The 19537-nt window shown below is 40.7% G+C and overlaps 1 protein-coding gene across 2 annotated transcripts; it reads right to left on the bottom strand.

Annotated features, from left to right (window-relative positions):
- Positions 1-1049: 1049 nt before the first annotated feature.
- On the bottom strand, positions 1050-18360 carry CENPW (centromere protein W). Of its 2 annotated transcripts, XM_064170231.1 has the most exons (4): positions 17953-18360; positions 4786-4809; positions 3725-3838; positions 1050-2063 (listed from the first exon to the last, which is right to left on the bottom strand). In XM_064170231.1, exons 1-4 carry the CDS (start codon positions 18079-18081, stop codon positions 2037-2039), a joined length of 294 nt encoding a protein of 97 aa, XP_064026301.1. In that variant the 5' UTR covers positions 18082-18360; the 3' UTR covers positions 1050-2036. The 2 variants fall into 2 exon arrangements, with proteins under 2 accessions (XP_064026301.1, XP_064026302.1); XM_064170232.1 differs by lacking the exons at positions 4786-4809; positions 17953-18360 and adding an exon at positions 8798-8983.
- Between the last annotated feature and the right edge of the window lie 1177 nt (positions 18361-19537).

The raw sequence follows: 19537 nt of genomic DNA, 5'->3' as shown, positions 1-19537 counted from the left end.
TTAGTTAAACTTTAAGAGAGGAACTTGAATATCTGCCGGCTTCAGCTGTTATGAAACATTCCCAAAGTCCTGGCAGTCCAGGGACAGGATGCATTCTGACTCAAACTTCTCAAGGTTTACAGGAAAAAGTTCCTCTTCTACTAAAAAGAAAAAAAAAGGCACCTTCTTCACCATGAATACAGGCCAAAAACACTGTATAAAGTATTCCAAAAGTACACTGGTGCTTGGTTTTAACCTTTCCTCACCTCTCTTCCGTCATGGTAGTTGATCATCCACCTACTTAATTAGAATGAGAACATTTCATCAGGCTCAGAAAGTTGGACATCAAAATAGGGTCCAAAAGAAGCTACAGGACTCAAAACGAGTGTGCAGTGGGGAGAGGGATGTAGAAACTGTGTCAGGGAATATGAAGGGAAAGCTTTCCTAAAAAAGTAAAATGTCATGTGATGAAAATCACTAAGTCACGGATAGTAACTACAGAGCAAAACAGAAATGTCTAGAAATACTTCCCTTGTTTCTGAAGAATAAGTCCAAATATTCTCTACACATTCATGTTTTTAGCTTTTTCTCTGTATGGATTCTGAGGGAATTAGAGAAGAAAATGCAGAATAAGGAATCTAAGCAACCTTAGGAGCAGAGTGACCTAAGCCCTACGAGTCAATAAAACAGAGAAGTCATCCTTCCTTTCTGCTTTTCACAGGTGCTACAGGACTTTGAGAAGCAGGTGAACATAAAAGTTGAAGTTCTGGCATTGCTCATCTCCTTAGACTACAAAACAATAAGAGAAGAAAATGCAGAATGAGGAATCTAAGCAACCTTAGGAGCAGAGTGACGTAAGTCCTACAAGTCAATAAAGCAGAGAAGTCATCCTTCTTTTCTGTTTTTTACAGGACTTTGAGAAGCAGGTAAACACAAAAGTTGAAGTTCTGGCATTGCTCATTTCCTTAGACTACACAACTATTGCTAAAATGTTTTTTTGGTGTTTTTTAATCTGAGTATCTAGAATATACTTAATAATGTGTTATACAAAATGAAGATTACTCAATAGATCAGGTTTGAAAAACATTTATTTTAAGCATAGCTCAGCTACCACATATCCCACAAAACAGCACAAGCAGCTCAAACTGTGACAGCCAGCTCTGTCTTTATTAAGCAAAGTGTTCAGCAACAGTTAAAAACGTCAGATTATGACTAGAATATTATTTTAATGAAGAGATTTCCATAGAATGTAGATTTCCAGACTTCTGACAGGTTAGGATGACACTCAAGTGGGAGGAAGCAGCTTGGCACTCATGCCAGCTTATCTTCACTGTTTGCATAGGATCGCACTTCAAAACCCATCAGCTGTGCCAGATCATTTTCTTTTCCATAATGTGCATCTGTCCACACCAACTGAATCAGAGACCACCAGCTTGTCTCATATGCCACATCAAACAACAGGCCAGCTTAGCAGCTCAGAGCACGACTCAGAAACACTAAATATGTATTCTTTCCCCAGAACACAGAAGTTTTCACTTACTTTTCAAAGTTATTTCAAAATATTAAGACATTTCTAAATAAATGGAACCTCAGATATTTAATACAGTGGTTTCTACAGCAGTTGTTTTGCAAGTCAAGATCCTGTTAAGTTGGTAAATCTGGTTTGAATTGCATCCTTTATAAATGCAGGCTTTTACTAAATCCACTTTTTTCTCCCCCTGTTCTCTTTTAAGTTTCACACTTCTGATAATAAATGGCACATCATACCTGAAAAGTGACTGTGGTATAGACATTCCTCCATTATTATGGAAGAAATAAAGTAATCAACAGTCTTAAATGACAAAGTGACAGATAATTTTAAATGATGCATGAAGTGTATGAAATATACATGGGGAGATTCTTAATTGAGGGTCAAGAAACGGTAAGAGACAGTAACAGTAAGGAGACAGACGTCGATGAAACTAAATACTTCCACAAGTGCAAAAGTTGGCTCTGAGGATCTCACTTTAGTATGAAAACACAGGAAAACATCCTTTGAAATTCCAGTGGTCTGCTTTCTAGCCTCTGCTTTTCTTTAAAATAACCTGCAAGAAGAGAGGGGAAAAAATACATGTGGTTATTACTGCTTTTATCAGTGCAGGCAGCAGCAAGAGATCCAAAACGCTAAGCTACTCAGACCAAAGGTTCACTTCACCAAATAACATTTTCCAAACATAGAGTCACCGAAGTCTAAAGGAAACAATAGAAACAAAGCAAAAACATACAGAAAAACGTCCTGTCAGAAAGCTGTTTGGTTTGTTTGTCTGCTTTCTAATAAACACATTCACAACCAAGAATTCTGTAAAATAAAAGGCCGATTTTTCAAATGGAATAGGAACTCTCAAGCCCTCAGCAGATTCCTTGAAGTTCCAAACTCTGCTAGGCTTAGACAAAACCAAAATAGTAATATTTTATATTATACAGCTCCTATGCCCAATTTTTGTTTGCAATGCCTTATTTCTTTCACTATCAAGGGTGCACAGACCCTTGGAAGGATATTTTATGGTTCGGCGTTTAAGCTGAAAAATGAACTTCAAAGCCCAAGTGGGACCATTTAAGTGTTATTATTAAAATACAGGCAGATTTTTAACTTCTCATCTTAAAAAAAAAAAGTAATAATAAATGAAGCACAAAAATGTTCAAATAATTTTAAGACTGCAGTTAAAAAGAAATTACGAATGCATACGATTCCAACTGTAACATTCACTTGGCTACCCTACACATCCTGTATGTATTTCTGTTGCTATAGTAATAGAAAGTATCAAACTAAACATTTCACCAGAAGGAAAGAAAAATAAACACTGAAGATAAACAGAAGCCACAGGACCCAAATAACAGATAACGTTGAGTTTTGTTCTTCCAATTTGCCCAGCATCAGCAGGTGGTTGAATAGATAACTCAAATTACAGCTGAGCTTCTTCATGAAACCTGGGTAAAGCAGACACCTCGGGAGAGGGAAACGAGCTGCAGAATACAGATTTCAGTCATACTTGGACACTAATTCTTTCAGGAGGCAGAAAGCTGCCTAACAACTTCCTCTTTCCCTTTTTTTGCACATACACTCTGTAATGCAGGAGTCCTCCTTCACAGACATTCATACATCACTTGGTTAAGCTGAACTACACATACAGCAAGCTGCAGTTCAACCCCCGCTTAGTTTCTCCCTTGCCAAACTCAACGGCACCTACAAAAGTAATCTGTTCATGTAGTACTCACACAACCCTGCAAGAATTCACTTCAAACACCTTTCAGGCTAAGCAGGTAAGAACTGAAGGACTAAGATATTTGAACCTCTTTGAACTACCCCTCACTTGTCCCATAAAGCTTCATTCCTATTACTGAAGCCAGCAAGCGCCATCTGAAATAAAGATCCTCCAGCTTTGGAATATTCTGTTCCCTGGGCTTTCAGCCTAGGATGCTTGCAGCTAGAATACTGCATAGACTTACCATGTACTGAAATGATGAATTTAAACATGGAATCAGCAAGAAAAAAAGGCCTGTATTTAATAGGGCAAGGGGAATTAATTTGATGTCTTGGTAAGAGTGAATTATGCCAATGATGGATTAAAGAACATTACATTTCTGCAGGTTTTGGATTAGAAACACAAAAAAAATCGATCAACACTAGTACAGAAAATTGATGTATATGCTGCCCTAATACATTTTACATGTAACAAACCCTATAAGATTTAAAAGGCTTTATTACCTTCGCTGCAGCTATTGTGTGATCAGGTTTAATTATTTTGCTTTTGTTCAGAATAGCATTTGTCTTGGCTTCTTCTGCTAGACGATGGAGAAACAGTAAGAAGCTCAAATGCACCTTTAGAAAAGGAAAGAAAAAATGTAATTAAAAAAAAATCAAGAAGGACTCAAATTGTTTTAAGCACAGTTTGTTTGGTTTTTTTCAGGGGTTCACTAAGGCAGAAGATTCACCTATTAGACTGCTTTCAAGTTCCAGAAAGGTGTTCTCAGGAGAACAAGGCATCACTCAGTTCAAGACTTAATCAGTTCCCAAGATATTCATTACTGCAAGTCTTGTAAAAATAGTTTAAATGTAGTATACTAAAATGGTCAGAAGTGACCATACAAACAACAGATCTAACAGAAATCAAATCTGATTTTTATTAGCAGCTTTTTATAATAAAATGTAAACCCCATTATCAGAGACTAAGGATCCTTTTTGCTTACTAGTAAAGAGTCAGCTCGCAGCCACCACAGCAGCCAAACTTCTAATGAACAGCGAACTCATCCCTCCCTTATCGCCAAACGGCCCCCAGACAAGTTCAAGGACTTCTGCCCCTTTCCAGCATAAAGGAGCATTGACATTAATTTCTCCAGAACCAGAAATCCTCCACTGTCAGGAGGCTCCATCTATTTTTTCCCAGCTCATCACTTATTTAACCTTTTTCCATGAAAAAGACTGGGAGGGCAGTATCCTGTTCGCAGCAGAATGCAGCTCTGCTAGTACAGAAGCAGCAAACATTTCGGCAGGCAAGGAACTTCTCCGACCAGACCAAAAACTGGCAAGCACAAGTCCCCCTGTGCAAGAAGGGACCCAAAATACAACCCCCTTAGTGAACATTATATGAACCATTTGAACAGGCCAACTTGAACACTGGCAGCTGCAGCTTTTGGAAGTTAAACTTTCAAACGCTATTAACTTTCCTATGTAAAGTGTACAGAAGTAATTTTTCAACCAAGAGCTCAGAAAAAATATCACTGAAATAGATGCAAATTTATTTTCTCTGGATTAGGTGATAAACTTACCTTGTCATACCTGATCTGCAAAGCCTACAACAAGGAAAGTAACAAGTTTATAGCAGATGCTTTGGCAGTATGTTTGCAGTGCAAACAATCTGTTGGAGGACAGGCATTTTAGAGTTCATGTGGCAAGCAACTTAGGGTTTTTTCAATTCTCCTGAACTAAATGAAGGCAGCATGCAATAGTTAAGTTTGCATAATATTTGGAATCATTCTGAAGCAAAAAAAAAGGCAGATCTTCCTGTAGATTCATTTAGTAAATTATCAAAGTCTAGTCTCTAATTATCTAACTAATCTCTAGCTACTCACGCAGAAATCATCCCCAACGGAATCAAGCAGCAGCACTAAGTGTGTTCAACATTAGAACTCTTATAGAACTCTTATTACTGGACTTATCTATGTGGAGGTGAGATTTCTGGAAACAACTTGAGGGAGAAGAAGGAGGAAGAAGAAAAGCTTCCATACTTGCAAGTCCTCCTGCTGAGATACCTAGAGGCAAAAGTGTCAATTTTAAAACTGCCTTTAAAAACTTCACCTACTCTCAGAATCACTGTAACTTTATTCTCCTTTTTTCCAAGTGAAGAAGCTTTCCCTGTACTCCTATAGATTTAGATATGGTCATATAACTACAGTTAGAATCTTCTACAACACAGCATGCATGCTAATAAATATTTCAGCATATTCAGGGCAACTGAGAACGAGTAAGGAAAGGCAGAATGCCTGGTACCATGACTTACCGACAAGTAACTAAGGGCTCTCCCATTTGTTTAAAAACACTGCTTTAATACATACCAGATTATTGTCCCTCTGCATCACATTAAAAAGCAGTTTTGAAAGACTCATGGAAACCACCTTCCACAAAAAAAGTTTATCTCCCAGAAGAGAAAAGTCAAACAGTTTCAAGAAAGATGTAAAAACTCAGAATGCTGCTTGCAAAGCAACATCCACATACCTATTCCAGCAGAACTAAGGAATGACAGGGACAAACTCCCTCTCAGAACAATTCTTTAGACTAATATTTTGTCTTCAGTGTACATTTTGTCATCACTCTATGCCAACAATGAAGTTAAAAGGTTCACTCAATGCAATGTATTAAGCTTTTTCTGCACTGTAAATACAAACCTGTTCTTCTAGCATTAAAAAAGCAGATGAGCTCCTATTTTTCTTCTATAAATTCAAGCCAGAATGAAGCTTGCAGATTTTACTTCTCAGATCATTGGGGTTGGGGGGAGACCTGAACTTTTTTTTCCCCAAAAAGGTAAATAAATATTTAAAATCTGAAAGAACTGGGAAAATATTAATCACTATTCCTATCTCTTCACTCAAAGAAGTTACTACACTCCTTCAAAACCCAGCTTCTTGAGAAAGTTTGATGATATTAGTTAGCTATGCTGTGCACAGACAAAGTGTTAACGCTTAGGAAGAGAGTCCTGGCAACACTTCCACTTTCAAAGAGACAATCATAATAATCCAGTAAGCAAAGAAGAAATTTCATGCAGATATCTAACAAAATTGTCTGAATTTTTACATCTTTCTTAACGATCATAGAAGAAGACATTGGTTTATTGAGGAAAAATAATCACTGAAGGTCAGGAAAGGAAAATGATCTGCTTATGTGACAAGGCAGGCAGAGCTCCTCACCGAACTTAAGTACCACAGCAGGCTCACACATAAAGGAAGATAGCTCAGAAACAGCCCTAGCCAATTCTCATATTTCCCTGCAGAAGACAAAAGCACTCTGCTCAAAATGTTTATGGCTTCATCTTAAGACTGCATACTTTAGAAATTCAGATGGTAGCTATCTGATTATTCTTACAAGGACTGTAGGGAGTAAGAGACACTAAAAAGCATCCTCTCAAAACCTGTTCCTTATCTAACTATGAAACTCCTCACCCCACTTTAAAATAAAAAAGAACCAAAGCAGAACTCCAGCTGTTTTAATCATTTATTCAAAGAAATAAGGAGCTGTTATCCACATGGCTAGTTGAAGAACCCACACTGGACTCTCCTGTTTAAAGGTGAAATAAAAACAGCCAGAGCTTGGTTATTATCTAAAGTCCATTTGATTTGATATCATCAGAATCTAAGCATTATTAAAATCCATTCTCACCTCCTTCTTTGTTTCAAAATTTACAGAGTCCTATTTTAAGCCTGTGGTTCATTCGTTTTAGTCACTAATTCACTGACTAGTCCATGAAACACTAGAGCCAGGAAGAGATGGGAACCAATAGCCAAGATATGGAGGGATGTCCCACTTTGCCCTTTTCAGACAACTATGCTACCTAGAAGCCAAATTAACATGATCATGGAAGCACAGATCAACAACTACAAAAGGTGCTATTGCGACGGTGTAAGTTGACTCTTTAAGCTGGCTGCTACTTCCACTGAGTAAGCTTTGAGTGGGTCTGAGCATGAGTAGCGAAGGACCAGGTCCATAAATAAAATCAAATTCCAAAACAGTGAAAGCAATAGGAAGAGATCATATTTATATTAGACCAATTGGAAAAACAGGTACAGTTTCTGCTCAAAAGTAAATCTTCTCAGGCAGCCACCAATAGTCACTCACTGTTAAGTCAAATATATACTTTTAATGCACAGATACTATTGTTTTTTCCACTGACAGCTACTATGAGCTTTCTTGAGACTGGGTTTCCTTGCTGCAGTTGGAGTCATTTCTTGGTTAGAGAAACTCTTCCTGTGCCACAAAGCTCTTATTGTAGGTCAGAATGAAGCCAACTTTGCTAGCCTCAGTTTCCTGAAACTGGTTGGCTGTGAGTGTCTCATCCCTACACCTTTATGGCAGGTGGTTTTAAACCATGAACAAGATCTCAACACTTCATCCTCATTAAATTACTAACAAGACTTATCACTCCTTAATTTTGGACCCACATTAGATGTCCTTCTACAAAAACATGACCACTGGAGCCACTCATCAGGCACAATTCAGTCGATTAACATCTGTGTAGTTAAATTACACTACCCCAACAACAGACACCAGCATGTTACAGCCACATAATCCAAGTTCCTATTCCTCAGGCCATCTACTCTTGGAAGAGTGGTGTTTATATGTAGTGACACAATATTTATGCATCAGCCTGGCCCTGAATCCCCAAGATCACAGTGAAACTTACAATACAGTAGCCACCAACAAAGCAGAAAGCTGCAATCACTACTTATTGGTATTTCATTAGGCTAACCAGTCGTCTATCTCCCCACAAACTTGGCCTCCTCTCTGCCTGAAGGTTACTTGTAGAGATGCCATTAGCAGACATCCCACTAACCTCTGGCAACTTCCAAGTGCCCCAGTGCGAACTGTCTACGTCTTTAAAACATTTAGAAACTAAAATGTGCCTAATTAGCGAATTCTAGCCCTAGGCAACCAGAACAGATGCAGCTGTCCGCCAAGGCCAAAAGCACAACTGCTCCTGGTCACAGAATCACAGCATCACAGCACGGTAGGGGCTGTAAAGGACCTCTGAGGGCCACCGAGTCCAAGCCCCCGCTAGAGGAAAGATCACTCGAAGTAAATCAGTGAGGAGCACATCCGAGCGGGTTTGGAATAGCTCCAGAGATGGAGACTCCACTCTCCGGGCAGCCTGGTCCATCGCTCCGGCACCCTCAAAACAAGGCTTTTATTTCATTCTTTATGTTTATGTAGCACCTCCTGTGTTCCCGTTTCTGTCCATTGCCCCTGTCGCTGGATACCACTGAGAAAAGTCCGGCTCCATCCTCCTGACACTAGCCCTTTAGCTATTGATCAGCATGAATGAGATCACCCCTCAGGCTACTCTTCTCCAGGATTAACAGCCCCAGGCCTGCGTTACAGCCCCGAGCTCCCCCGAGGGAGGACTTATAGAGCTGGGGGTTTCATCCCGCGCTGCCCCAGCGGCTTGGAGCGGTCGCTGCTCCCGGCCGGTGCCCGGTGAAAGAGGCCAGCGCCAAGGCGGGGCGGGGCGGAGCGGCCCGCACCCTGCTCCAGGCCGCGCAGCCGGCGCCCGTCCCTCCCCTCCTTCCTCACCAGGAGATCGATGTTGGCCGCCAGGCGCAACTGGGGCTTCTCTTTCTTGATGATTTTCCGCAGCGTGCCGCGGGGCGCCGTGCACCTCATCTTCACCCGGCTCTGCCCCGGCTGCCCGTCCCGCCGCCGCCGCCGCCGCCGTTCGAATCCGCCGCCCGGCGCAGGCGCGCTCCCGCCGTGACGCACTTCCCAACGGCCGCGGGAAAGCGCGGGGCCGAGCGCGCCCCTCCCGCTCCCTGCGGCCCGCGGGCCCCGGAGCGTTCCCCTGGAAACCGCTGCCGCGGCCCTCGTCGTTCTGGCAGAGCCCAGCGGCCCAGCAGCCGGCTGGAAAGCGGAGAGAAGGGAAAGCGCTGCCGGGCCACCTGCGCCCTTCCGCCCGTGCCTGGGGCCCTTCTGCTGTGCTCGGCCTCGGGCAGCGCCGGAACCAACCCCGCGGGTTTCTCGAGCTCCCTGGCTCCAGCCTTGCCCGAACCTTTCCCCGCTTGCTGTAGCCGCTGCTGACAGCCGGAGCCTGGTCGCGTCGGGACGACAGCGGTTGCTGGCTCCAAAGCCCCTATCCCCGTGGCGGAGATAGCGAGCGTGGGGCGAGGAGCGGTCCCCGCGCCGGTGCCCAGCGTACAAACGGAGCTCCGATGGGCGCTGGCACCGGCCTTACCCCGCTGCGTGTGCCACCTCCTGGCCCTGTAAACGAGCCGAAACTTCATTCTGCCTTAGACAAGTTACCCCCATCTTCTGCCTAGGCCTTGTTTAACCCAGAATAAAAAGTTCAGACACGGTAGCTCCCTGGCTACCCTTACCCAGCCTTCAAACCAGGCAGCCGTGTGCCGAAAGGTGGCACAGGGCAGAGGCACCGGCACGGTGTTGCCTAAACGAGCCTCAGGCGAGGCTGTTGGCAGTCATCTCCCAAATGTGACAGTTTGTTTGCTGCAGAGTGGAGGGAGTTGTGCAGCACCTTTGCTCCCTCCGTCATTGCCTGCTGTGAGCCTGCCGGCAGATGTGTCACCAAGCGGCTTAGGCTAGGCGGGCTGCAGGACCGCTTAGCACCGCAGACCTGCACTGAAATGAGCCTGGGGTGATAGGTGCTGCACGGAAATCCAATCCTAGCATTGACTTGATTGTGTACAGAAGCACCCACTGGGTCTGACATCAGCCAGCACTCTAAAGTGCCAGAATCACAGAACGGTAAGGGTTGGAAGGCACCTCTGGAGATACATTGAGTCCAACACCCCTGCAGGTTCACCTAAAGAAAGCCGCACAGGAACGCTTCCAGACGGGCTTTGAATGTCTCTGGAGACAGATTGCACCACCTCTCTGGCCAGCCTGGTCCAGTGCTCTGTCACCCTTAAAGAAGCTCTTCCTCGTGTTTAGATGACACTTCTGGTGTTCAAGTTTATGCCTGCTACGCCTTGCCCTGTCATAGGGCACCACTGAAAAAAAACCTGGTCCCATCCTCCTGATACCCACCCTTTACATATTGCTCTACATTGCTGAGGTCCTCTTTGTGTCGTCTGTTTTCCAGACTAAAAAGCCCCAATTCTCTCAGTCTTGCCTCATAAGAGAGATGTTCCAGTACCCTAATGTCTTTGCAGCCCTTTCTGTAGCATCTGTCCCTCCACTGCTGTTCTGGCTAAGGGATGCTGCTGACTGAAGTACAGGTTTCCCCACAGAGGGGCCCCTGCAGCTTGGCACTCACTCTGTATTTGGACTGTGTGTACTTAGTTGGAGAAGGGGTCAGGATTTCATACTGAGGTATGGAGCTTTTCAGCATATTTATTAGTTTCTTGTTTTCTTTGGCCTAGGGGTTGCCTGCAAATTTAAATGTTAATAAGAGAAAATAGATCCTTTTCATACATTCAACATGATCAGCACCCAGACACGAATCCGTTACTGAAGTAGGTTCTTAAATCGCTGTGATTTGGTATCTTAATGTTGTGATCTGCACAAAAAGCAGCCAAAATAGAGCACGATAGCTGACAGCAGGAGAGAATTTCACATTTGCCAGGGCTTCATACTCTGTCAGGTATTTGAAAAGCATGCTCTGGTCTTTTAGCTTTGCTTGCCAGTAATTGTCAACAGTGATGCAGATCTCAACATCAAGGTCTTAACACATATATATTTTTTTTTCTTGAAAAGCACACTAAAAGAGGTTGGTTTTATTTTCCTTGCAATTTAGTAATAACCATAGGTAGTGGCTCAGCAGCATGGGTGGAAGTAAACGTTTGTTTTTTCAGTGAACCGAGTGGCTATGACTCAGGAGCTACGCTGGGTCATATACCATAATGCTCATATATATATACACAGAGAGAAACTTGCATCGAGATCACCAATAATTCAACCTGTCAGCAGATTGAAATCTACAGCTGGGATAAATCAGTAGCTCCACTGGACCTTGCCTGAGCTGAGAATTGGGCCTTGCAATCTCACACGTCTGTCTCTGGTAAACTGGTACGGGCAAGGCGTTTTACAGGCTGCCTGAGCTGCAAAAGTACCTCCACTCTGGGTCTCAAACTATGCAAATGCATCACACGCAGCCTGGAAACTGTGCAGTGAGATCTGTGTGAAATGACAGCCACGGAGCCTCCAGGCTAGTAACTGTATCTTTAGTCACGGGCTTGCTGTATAGAAAGTGACTGAATCAAAACACCACAAAGTCTAACGCTATTAGACTTCTGTTGGTTCTGAGAGTTTTATGTTTCTAGTGGACTCTCCTTTGGTTTTAGCCACAGAAAACAGTAATTCAAAGTGCTGCTTGAAATCTACTTATTTACCAGATTTCCTTTTTTTTATTATGCTTTGAAAAACTAAAACTGATGACATTTGTTACTGCAAGCAATTGATACCAGAGATCCAATCTAAAAACTTTAAATTCTAGCTCTCGTTTAGTGAGTGAACATGAACAGGAATAGCTAAAATGTCTGCTTGGATAAGTATTTCATCAGTGAAGCTAAAGTATCGCCTTCGATGTGTGTTTTAATCCCTTTATCAGTGACCATTTCTGTAGATCTCCTTTTGGAGTGGTTTAGTTTTAATACAGGAACACTGTGGGACAAGAGGAGATTGCTTTGCTGCACGTTCTGCATTGCAGTGAACAGCAATTACCCTCGGAGCCAATTAATTTCCATTCGAATCACAACTCAGTGCTTTGTGTTAGCACAGAGATTAAGGGTTGCAGTGAATCGCAGGGAGCTGCAAACTCACATTGTTTCTGGGTTTGGAACATGACTCTTTTCTTTCTGCTAGAATCCATAACGTTCTGGTGCAGTGCTTTTACGAGGCATCGCTTAAATAGCTAAGAGAAGAATGCAAAAAGGTCTTTTAATTCTTGTCAGGTTGAAATTGTTTTGTCATGCTCGTGGAGCTTTATGGAAAAGGCAGTTCTGAGCCTTATTTTAAAGCTGGAAGAGTTTTGCATTCATTCTCTACAAGCAGTTTTCAAGCAGACTGTGAAGAAGTTTCCATTTTTCACATTTTTTTAGCTGTTGGAAGTGTTTAAGTGCACAGCTTTCCATTGTGTGAAGTGGATGTGTTCCGTGGCATCAGCTGCAGCCTAGCACCCTCCCAGCTTTCCAGCTATACTGCTCTGTTATTTAGAACTAAACCTGCTACTGAGGAGAAGGAATAAGGAAAATTCTGCAATTGTTTTCTTCAAGGAAACCACCTGTGAAGTGTTTTTGAGTAAAGGCAATTTCAGTGACACTGTTGTGTCCCTTTTGCTTCCAGGTTATGTGATTCTACACATTTCAGTGACTAGAAAGAGGCCGAGCTTGGGGCTGTCACTGCTGAACTATAAGCCAGTAATTTCCCCCACCCCACCCCCCACTTCTGCTTCTCTAAGGAAGAATTTAAAGACTAATTTTAACCACTTCTCTGATCCATTGGAAATTGAAACAAGAGTAATATTTAATAATTAAATGGAGAAGTGGTGTTTCCTTGCTGTGAAGCTTTTCTAAGCCCATTTAAACTTGGTCAATTGGTTCTCCCAGCCTATATTTCACAACTGTTAGTCTAATTGTTTAGTTTCTGGGTTTTTTTAGCTGTTGGAAGTGTTTAAGTGCACAGCTTTCCATTGTGTGAAGTGGATGCATTCCGTGGCATCAGCTGCAGCCTAGCACCCTCCCAGCTTTCCAGCAATACTGCTCTGTTATTTAGAACTAAACCTGGTACTGAGGAGAAGGAGTAAGGAAAATTCTGCAATTGTTTTCTTCGAGGAAACCACCTGTGAAGTGTTTTTGAGTAAAGGCAATTTCAGTGACACTGTTGTGTCCCTTTTGCTTCGAGGTTATGTGATTCTACACATTTCAGTGACTAGAAAGAGGCCGAGCTTGGGGCTGTCACTGCTGAACTATAAGCCAGTAATTTCCACAAACCCCCACTCCCCCTTCTGCTTCTCTAAGGAAGAATTTACAGACTAATTTTAACCACTTCTCTGATCCATTGGAAATTGAAACAAGAGTAATATTTAATAATTAAATGGAGAAGTGGTGTTTCCTTGCTGTGAAACTTTTCTAAGCCCATTTAAACTTGGTCAATTGGTTCTCCCAGCCTATATTTCACAACTGTTAGTCTAATTGTTTAGTTTCTGGGTTTTCACATTACCTTCAGTCAGACTCTTCATCACCTCTCTAGCAATTCATAATTTTAGAGGCAACCTTCCCAAAGAACCCTGAAGAATTCCATGTCTTGATATGAAAAATCACTTGCTAGAGATTCTTGCTAAGCTAAAGGGCTCTCAGATTCTTCTCTAGCCAGGTGTAAGCTGTTAGTGCTTTCTGGTGCAGTTTCTGTGGTTGATGAAAGACTTTGAAACTTCTCCTGGATGTGAATGTCAAAGCCTCAAATCTTTTAATGTTTTCTTCAGTGATGAAAAGATATCTCTAAAGCAGAACATAACAATTCAGCAGAAGTAAACTCTTCTGTAACGTAGTTGATAGGTTTGATCAGACTGGTTGGAGCGCACAGACTGATTCTCCTGTTACATCTGCATATTCTTCCTGTTGTGTGTAGGATAATTCAGGCGTGGTTGAATGCTCCTGGAGGTGAACAGGAAAAGAGAGAACACAAAGGAGCAAATTGTATGTTTTTATCTCCTCTGTGGAACTTAAGCAAACCTCTCATTTGAAAAAAGAAGGTGAAAATGGCAATTTTAAAAAGAGGCTTTTGTCTTGTGCCCATCAATGTTAATGTAATGACAATTAATTGCAGTTGTAAATAATAAAAGTTCAAAGAGGTGTTTGACATTCACCTTTTCATGAAGAAATCTCTAGGACCCATTACTTTTAATATTAGGTGGTTTTTTTTTCCATTTAGCTCTATTTCTCTCCATTTTCAGGCCCAGTGTTGAACACTGAAAAATAAGAAAGTCAAATTACCATAAATGAGATTTCAAAGCCAGACTATTTGCTGGTTTTAGGGCTTACAATTTCAGTTTCAGTTCTGGTTTTCAGGACATTCTGTGCATCAGCTCTCTGTATACCAGGCTGTGAAGAGCCTGGCTAAAGGCATTTGGCTTCCACAAGCCATATGCCCTTGTGCATGTTGTAACAGGCACAGAAATCCCAGCTCAGCAGCCACTCTCAACCTTCAGAGGTATTCCTCATCCACTTGCCATGCCATCAACTGGAGTGTATCAGTTTCACTGCTTTTGGAGTAATTTAACGCAGGATCATGCTGAGAACATGCCCTGTGCTTTAATTCTGTAAGAGAAAATGGTTTATTTTAGGTGTTCCAATGAAATCCATCAAGATGAAGAATTCACACCAAAAATAATGACTTCAGGCACCCATTTTGCCTGCATTCATGCAACTTTTCTCAGTCCTTTTGTTTGAGCTTGACATCATTTGCATTTTGCTCCTGGATCTATCACGCCTATTTAATGCCAGTCATATTCCCTCTCCGAAACTCCAGAAGGAACAATGTTATCCCTCTGCAGATGTCATGTTTTCTGCAAGCCAGAAGGGTCTTCTGGCACCTCCACCCTGATCAGCTATCTCAGACCTGCCAAAGCAAAACACCTTCTCTGAGAAACTTTCACAAGCCTAACCAATATTCTCAAACCCACCAATTGTTTGCCTCCCCAAATATATATATTTTATGCAAAATAAAAACAGAAGAAAGAGGGCAAAAGTTAATTACATTCCCTGGGATCTTATTTTACTGGAAACTGGTCTAATTAGTGTAACAATGCTTAATTGTAGGACTGCATCAGCTGAGGACTCAGAAATTAATAGATGTTACTTAACTGCCAGTTTTTAACAACTGAGGACTCAGACATTAATAGATGTTACTTAACTGCCAACTTTTAAGTTGTAACAGGGAGAGCAAATCATTAAGCCTTGTGATTTTTCTTCTCTTTGCTTTTCACATGAAGAGTAGCAACACCTCTTAATCCCACCAGTCCCACCTTAGCTTTCACCTCCCACAAGGACCAGGTTGGGTTTTTTTTTTTCCAATTGCCTTTTTACTTCAGTCAGAACCAAACCTCTGGAAGTCTGATATGCAACAGCATTTCCCCTACTTATTTGCTGAGTTCCTTTAAGTGTTGTCTGCTCTGACATCCTAATTGAAGTCCTAGAGAATAGCCTGTAACCTGCAATGGAAAATGAGTGATCCCAAAATGAGATAATAACACCTGCAGAAAAAAACCCTCCACCAAAACTCCTGTTGCTGGCATTTCTGATTGTCATTCATCTTCATCTTTCCTAATGTAGTGATGTAAAATGCCCACTGTTTGCCTGGCACCGCCTGCATGCCCTGTGACTGTACCAAAACAAAGGGATGCACATGCATAGTTGTTAACATTAAAGCCAGTTTGACAGCTGAATACAGAGAATCATAGAATCCACCAGGTTGGAAGAGACCTCCAAGCTCATTCAGTCCAACCTAGCACCCAGCCCTATGCAGTCAACCAGACCATGGCACTAAGTGCCTCAGCCAGGCTTTGCTTGAACAGCTCCAGGGATGGCAACTCCACCACCTCCCTGGGCAGCCCATTCCCATGGCAAATCACTCCCTCTGTGAAGAACCTCCTCCTAACATCCAACCTAGACCTCCTCAGGCCAAAAAAAAAGCACATAAATACAGTTAATTAAAGAAAAGAAGCAATAAACAGTAGGTGATAACCCATGGGATGCCTGCTTGCCTGCCAGCTGATCTGCCCTGATGCCTCTGATAGTGCATTACAGCAAACAGACTCCACAGTGAAGCAATAAAGAGGCAGGCAGGTTTGTCTGCAGGTGAAGTGAATTTGTTCCTGACCACTTAAATCTCATTTCACAGGACACAAACCAAGCCATAGCATTATAATTCTTACAAGTGAACATGGTAGAAAAGAAGAATGGAGTGGGGCAAGAATTTAAGTGTTGAATGGAATATTGCATGGAATACACCTACAGCACTGCAGGAGTGGCCTTTGGTGCAGGCAGTTGGAATATATTCTCCTCAGTTAGGAAGGCAAGAGAAGGGAAAATGAAACCATCTTTATTTCTTTAACCATTCTAAGCCAATAAGGGAGCTTTAAAAATAACATTTCATATAAAATGTTAATAATTCAGACAAATATATAGGTATATTTAGTGCATATATTCAGGAATAATTCAGACAAGAATTATATATATATATATATATATATATATATATATATATATATATATAATGTAATCAGGGATAATTCAGACTATATATATTAATGCATATATTCAGGAATAATTCAGACAAGGATTATATATATATATTTAATGTATACAGGAATAATTCAGACTATGTATATATTAATGCATATATTCAGGAATAATTCAGACAAGGATTATATATATACATATATATTTAATGTATACAGGAATAATTCAGACTATATATATATTAATGCATATATTCAGGAATAATTCAGACAAGAATTATATATGTATATAATGTATGCAGGAATAATTCAGACTATATATATATTTTTAATGCATATATTCAAAGATAATTCAGACAAGAATTATATACTTAATGCATATAATCAGGAATAATTCAGATAAGAATTATATATATAGATATATTTATTTAATGCATATATTCAAGAACAATTCAGACAAGAATTATCTATCTATCTATCTATCTATCTATCTATCTATCTCTATATATAGTGTATATATTCATGAATAATTCAGACAAGAATATATATATATATATATATATATATATATATATATATATATATATATATATATATATTTTTTTTTTTAGTGCATATATTCAGGAATATTCCAGACAATAATTATATAAATATATATTTAATGTATATATTCATGAATAATTCAGACAAGAATATATATATAATTTTTTGTGCATATATTCAGGAATAATCCAGACAAGAAATATATATATATATATATATAAAAGGTATATTTTCATGAATAATGCAGGCAATAATTTTATATATTTTTATATATAAAGATATATATATGTAGCTAGTGTGTATATATTTAGCAATAATTCAGACAGGAATATATATATATATACTTTTTTTAGTGCATATATTCAGGACTAATTCAGACAATAATTTTGTATACATATATATATATATATATATATATAAAATGTATGTATTCAGGGCTAATTCAGACAGGAATATACATATATATATATATATATATATATATATTTAAATGCATACATTCCAGAATAATTCAGACAAGAATATATATATATATACATATATTTAAGTGCATATATTCCATAATAATTCAGACAAGAATATATATTTTTAAATGCATATAATCCATAATAATTCAGACAATCATTATATATATATATATTTATATATATTTAAATGCATATATTCCATAATAATTCAGACAATAATGCATATATATATATATATATATATTTAAATGCATATATTCCATAATAATTCAGACAAGAATATATATCCTTTTTTTTAGTACATATATTGAGGAATAATCCAGACAAGAATTATATATATGTATATGTATTTCATGCATATATTCAGGAATAATTCAGACAAGAATATATATATATTATATATATATGTGTGTGTGTATGTGTATATATATATATATATTTCATATATAGATTCCAATCAGAAGTGAAGATGTTTTGCTAACTGCCAAAAGAGCATAGAGCAATCTGGGAAGTGGAATAGGATAACTTACGCTAAAGAGTTTGCCACAAATGGTTCCGCAGTGATCCACCTTCTGTAGCAAGCCGGTGTAGAATCCTTGCTTTCCCCAGCACCTTAAGAACTTTATGACCCAACATACACTGTCCCAAGTGGGATGCATAGAGTTCAACTACCTCTTTGCCTTAGGAAGGCAGTGATTGAAACCTTCCCTGCCAGTGCTGTAGGAGTAAAGGACAAACGCTCTGGAGAAGGACAGAGCTGCTCTTTAGTTTCCGTCATTGCGGAAAGGTTTTCATTCCTTCTGAGTGCACAGAAACCTTCCCGACTCTGACTCTGTGTCAGGAGCTTTTCCTCTTTGCAAACACCATTCCTTTGTCAGGAGCTTCTCCTCTTTGCAAACACCATTCCTTTATTTCAAACAGCAATAATAAGCTGAATAATAAACTGAATAATGATAATAAGCTCTGAAACTCTTCCAGATTGCCTCGTGGATTGGTAGCTGTTTTAATTGCAGCTGCTGTAGATGAAGGAGGGATGGGGATGGGGCCGGGGGGGATCCTTCTTCGGTGGATATGGTGAAGTGCAGGAATCACTAAACCCTTCTCCTTTCAGCTAGTTAACTGCCAATTTGATTCTTACAAATGGAGCTTTGGGAGTTGCTTTGCTTTTTATTTTTTTATATATCTTGCTATAACTATAGAGAAAGAAAAATTAATTATCCGTTAAGCTAAAAATCCTTTTATTAGCTGAGAACAATTTTTGCCTTCTGGGGACGATAACATTGGCGGTTTCAAATGTGCTTTAATGGGAGTGGGAGTTTACGGAGTGAAAGATACAGTATCTGAGTGTAAACCAACCCCGGGAAGGGCTGCCGAAGTAAAACGTAACTTTGAGCACACATTTGCAAATAAACAACCGCTGATACAATCTTTTTCTTTCCCTCCAGAGCAAACACACTTCCCTGGGCACAAAGGAAAAGAGCAAGAGTGTAACGCTTCAGGTTAATGGAACGAAAAGAGAGCAGCCCTAGCTGCAGCAGCGCAGACGCGCAGGATGCTGCTCTCTGCTGTAAGAACCCTTTGGAGCCTTAAGGGAAGGCTCCACGCTCCGTCTGCAGAGAAGCTGTAGAGTTGTCTTTGTCTACCCTTAAGTGCTGTGTAAGCCTGTTGTTGAAGTGTACATAGAAGCAGAGTGGCTAGCAGAAGTGTCTTAATAAATGGAGGTGCCGTACCGCGTTTCTAGACAGCGTGAGGCTCCCTGCCTGAGCTTACCTAACGCAGCTTCGCTGCCACAAAGCCAAGCTCCCTGCCTGAGCTTACCTAACGCAGCTTCGCTGCCACAAAGCCAAGCTCCCTGCCTGAGCTTACCTAACGCAGCTTCGCTGCCACAAAGCCAAGCTCCCTGCCTGAGCTTACCTAACGCAGCTTCGCTGCCACAAAGCCAAGCTCCCTGCCTGAGCTTACCTAACGCAGCTTCGCTGCCACAAAGCCAAGCTCCCTGCCTGAGCTTACCTAATGCAGCTTCGCTGCCACAAAGCCAAGGAAAAAGTCTCTTTCCATCTGAAAGTCACATCTTTTGCAGCAGCACATTTACAGTTAGAACAAAACTAACCCCAT

The sequence above is a fragment of the Pogoniulus pusillus genome, chromosome 33, assembly GCF_015220805.1.
Source record: "Pogoniulus pusillus isolate bPogPus1 chromosome 33, bPogPus1.pri, whole genome shotgun sequence".
NCBI lineage: Eukaryota > Metazoa > Chordata > Aves > Piciformes > Lybiidae > Pogoniulus > Pogoniulus pusillus.
This window is presented reverse-complemented; position numbering and strand designations above follow the sequence as displayed.

Bases quoted from the DNA above. Each gene is read 5' to 3' on its own strand.
- CENPW (XM_064170231.1), bottom strand. From the start codon at position 18,081: ATGCATCCCACTTGGGACAGTGTATGTTGGGTCATAAAGTTCTTAAGG. The intron at 3,839-4,785 runs GTAAGTTTATCA...CCTTTTCTAAAG, and splicing joins TGCAGATCAGGTATGACAAG to GTGCATTTGAGCTTCTTACT. The intron at 2,064-3,724 runs GTAATAAAGCCT...CTCTTCTTGCAG, and splicing joins ACACAATAGCTGCAGCGAAG to GTTATTTTAAAGAAAAGCAG.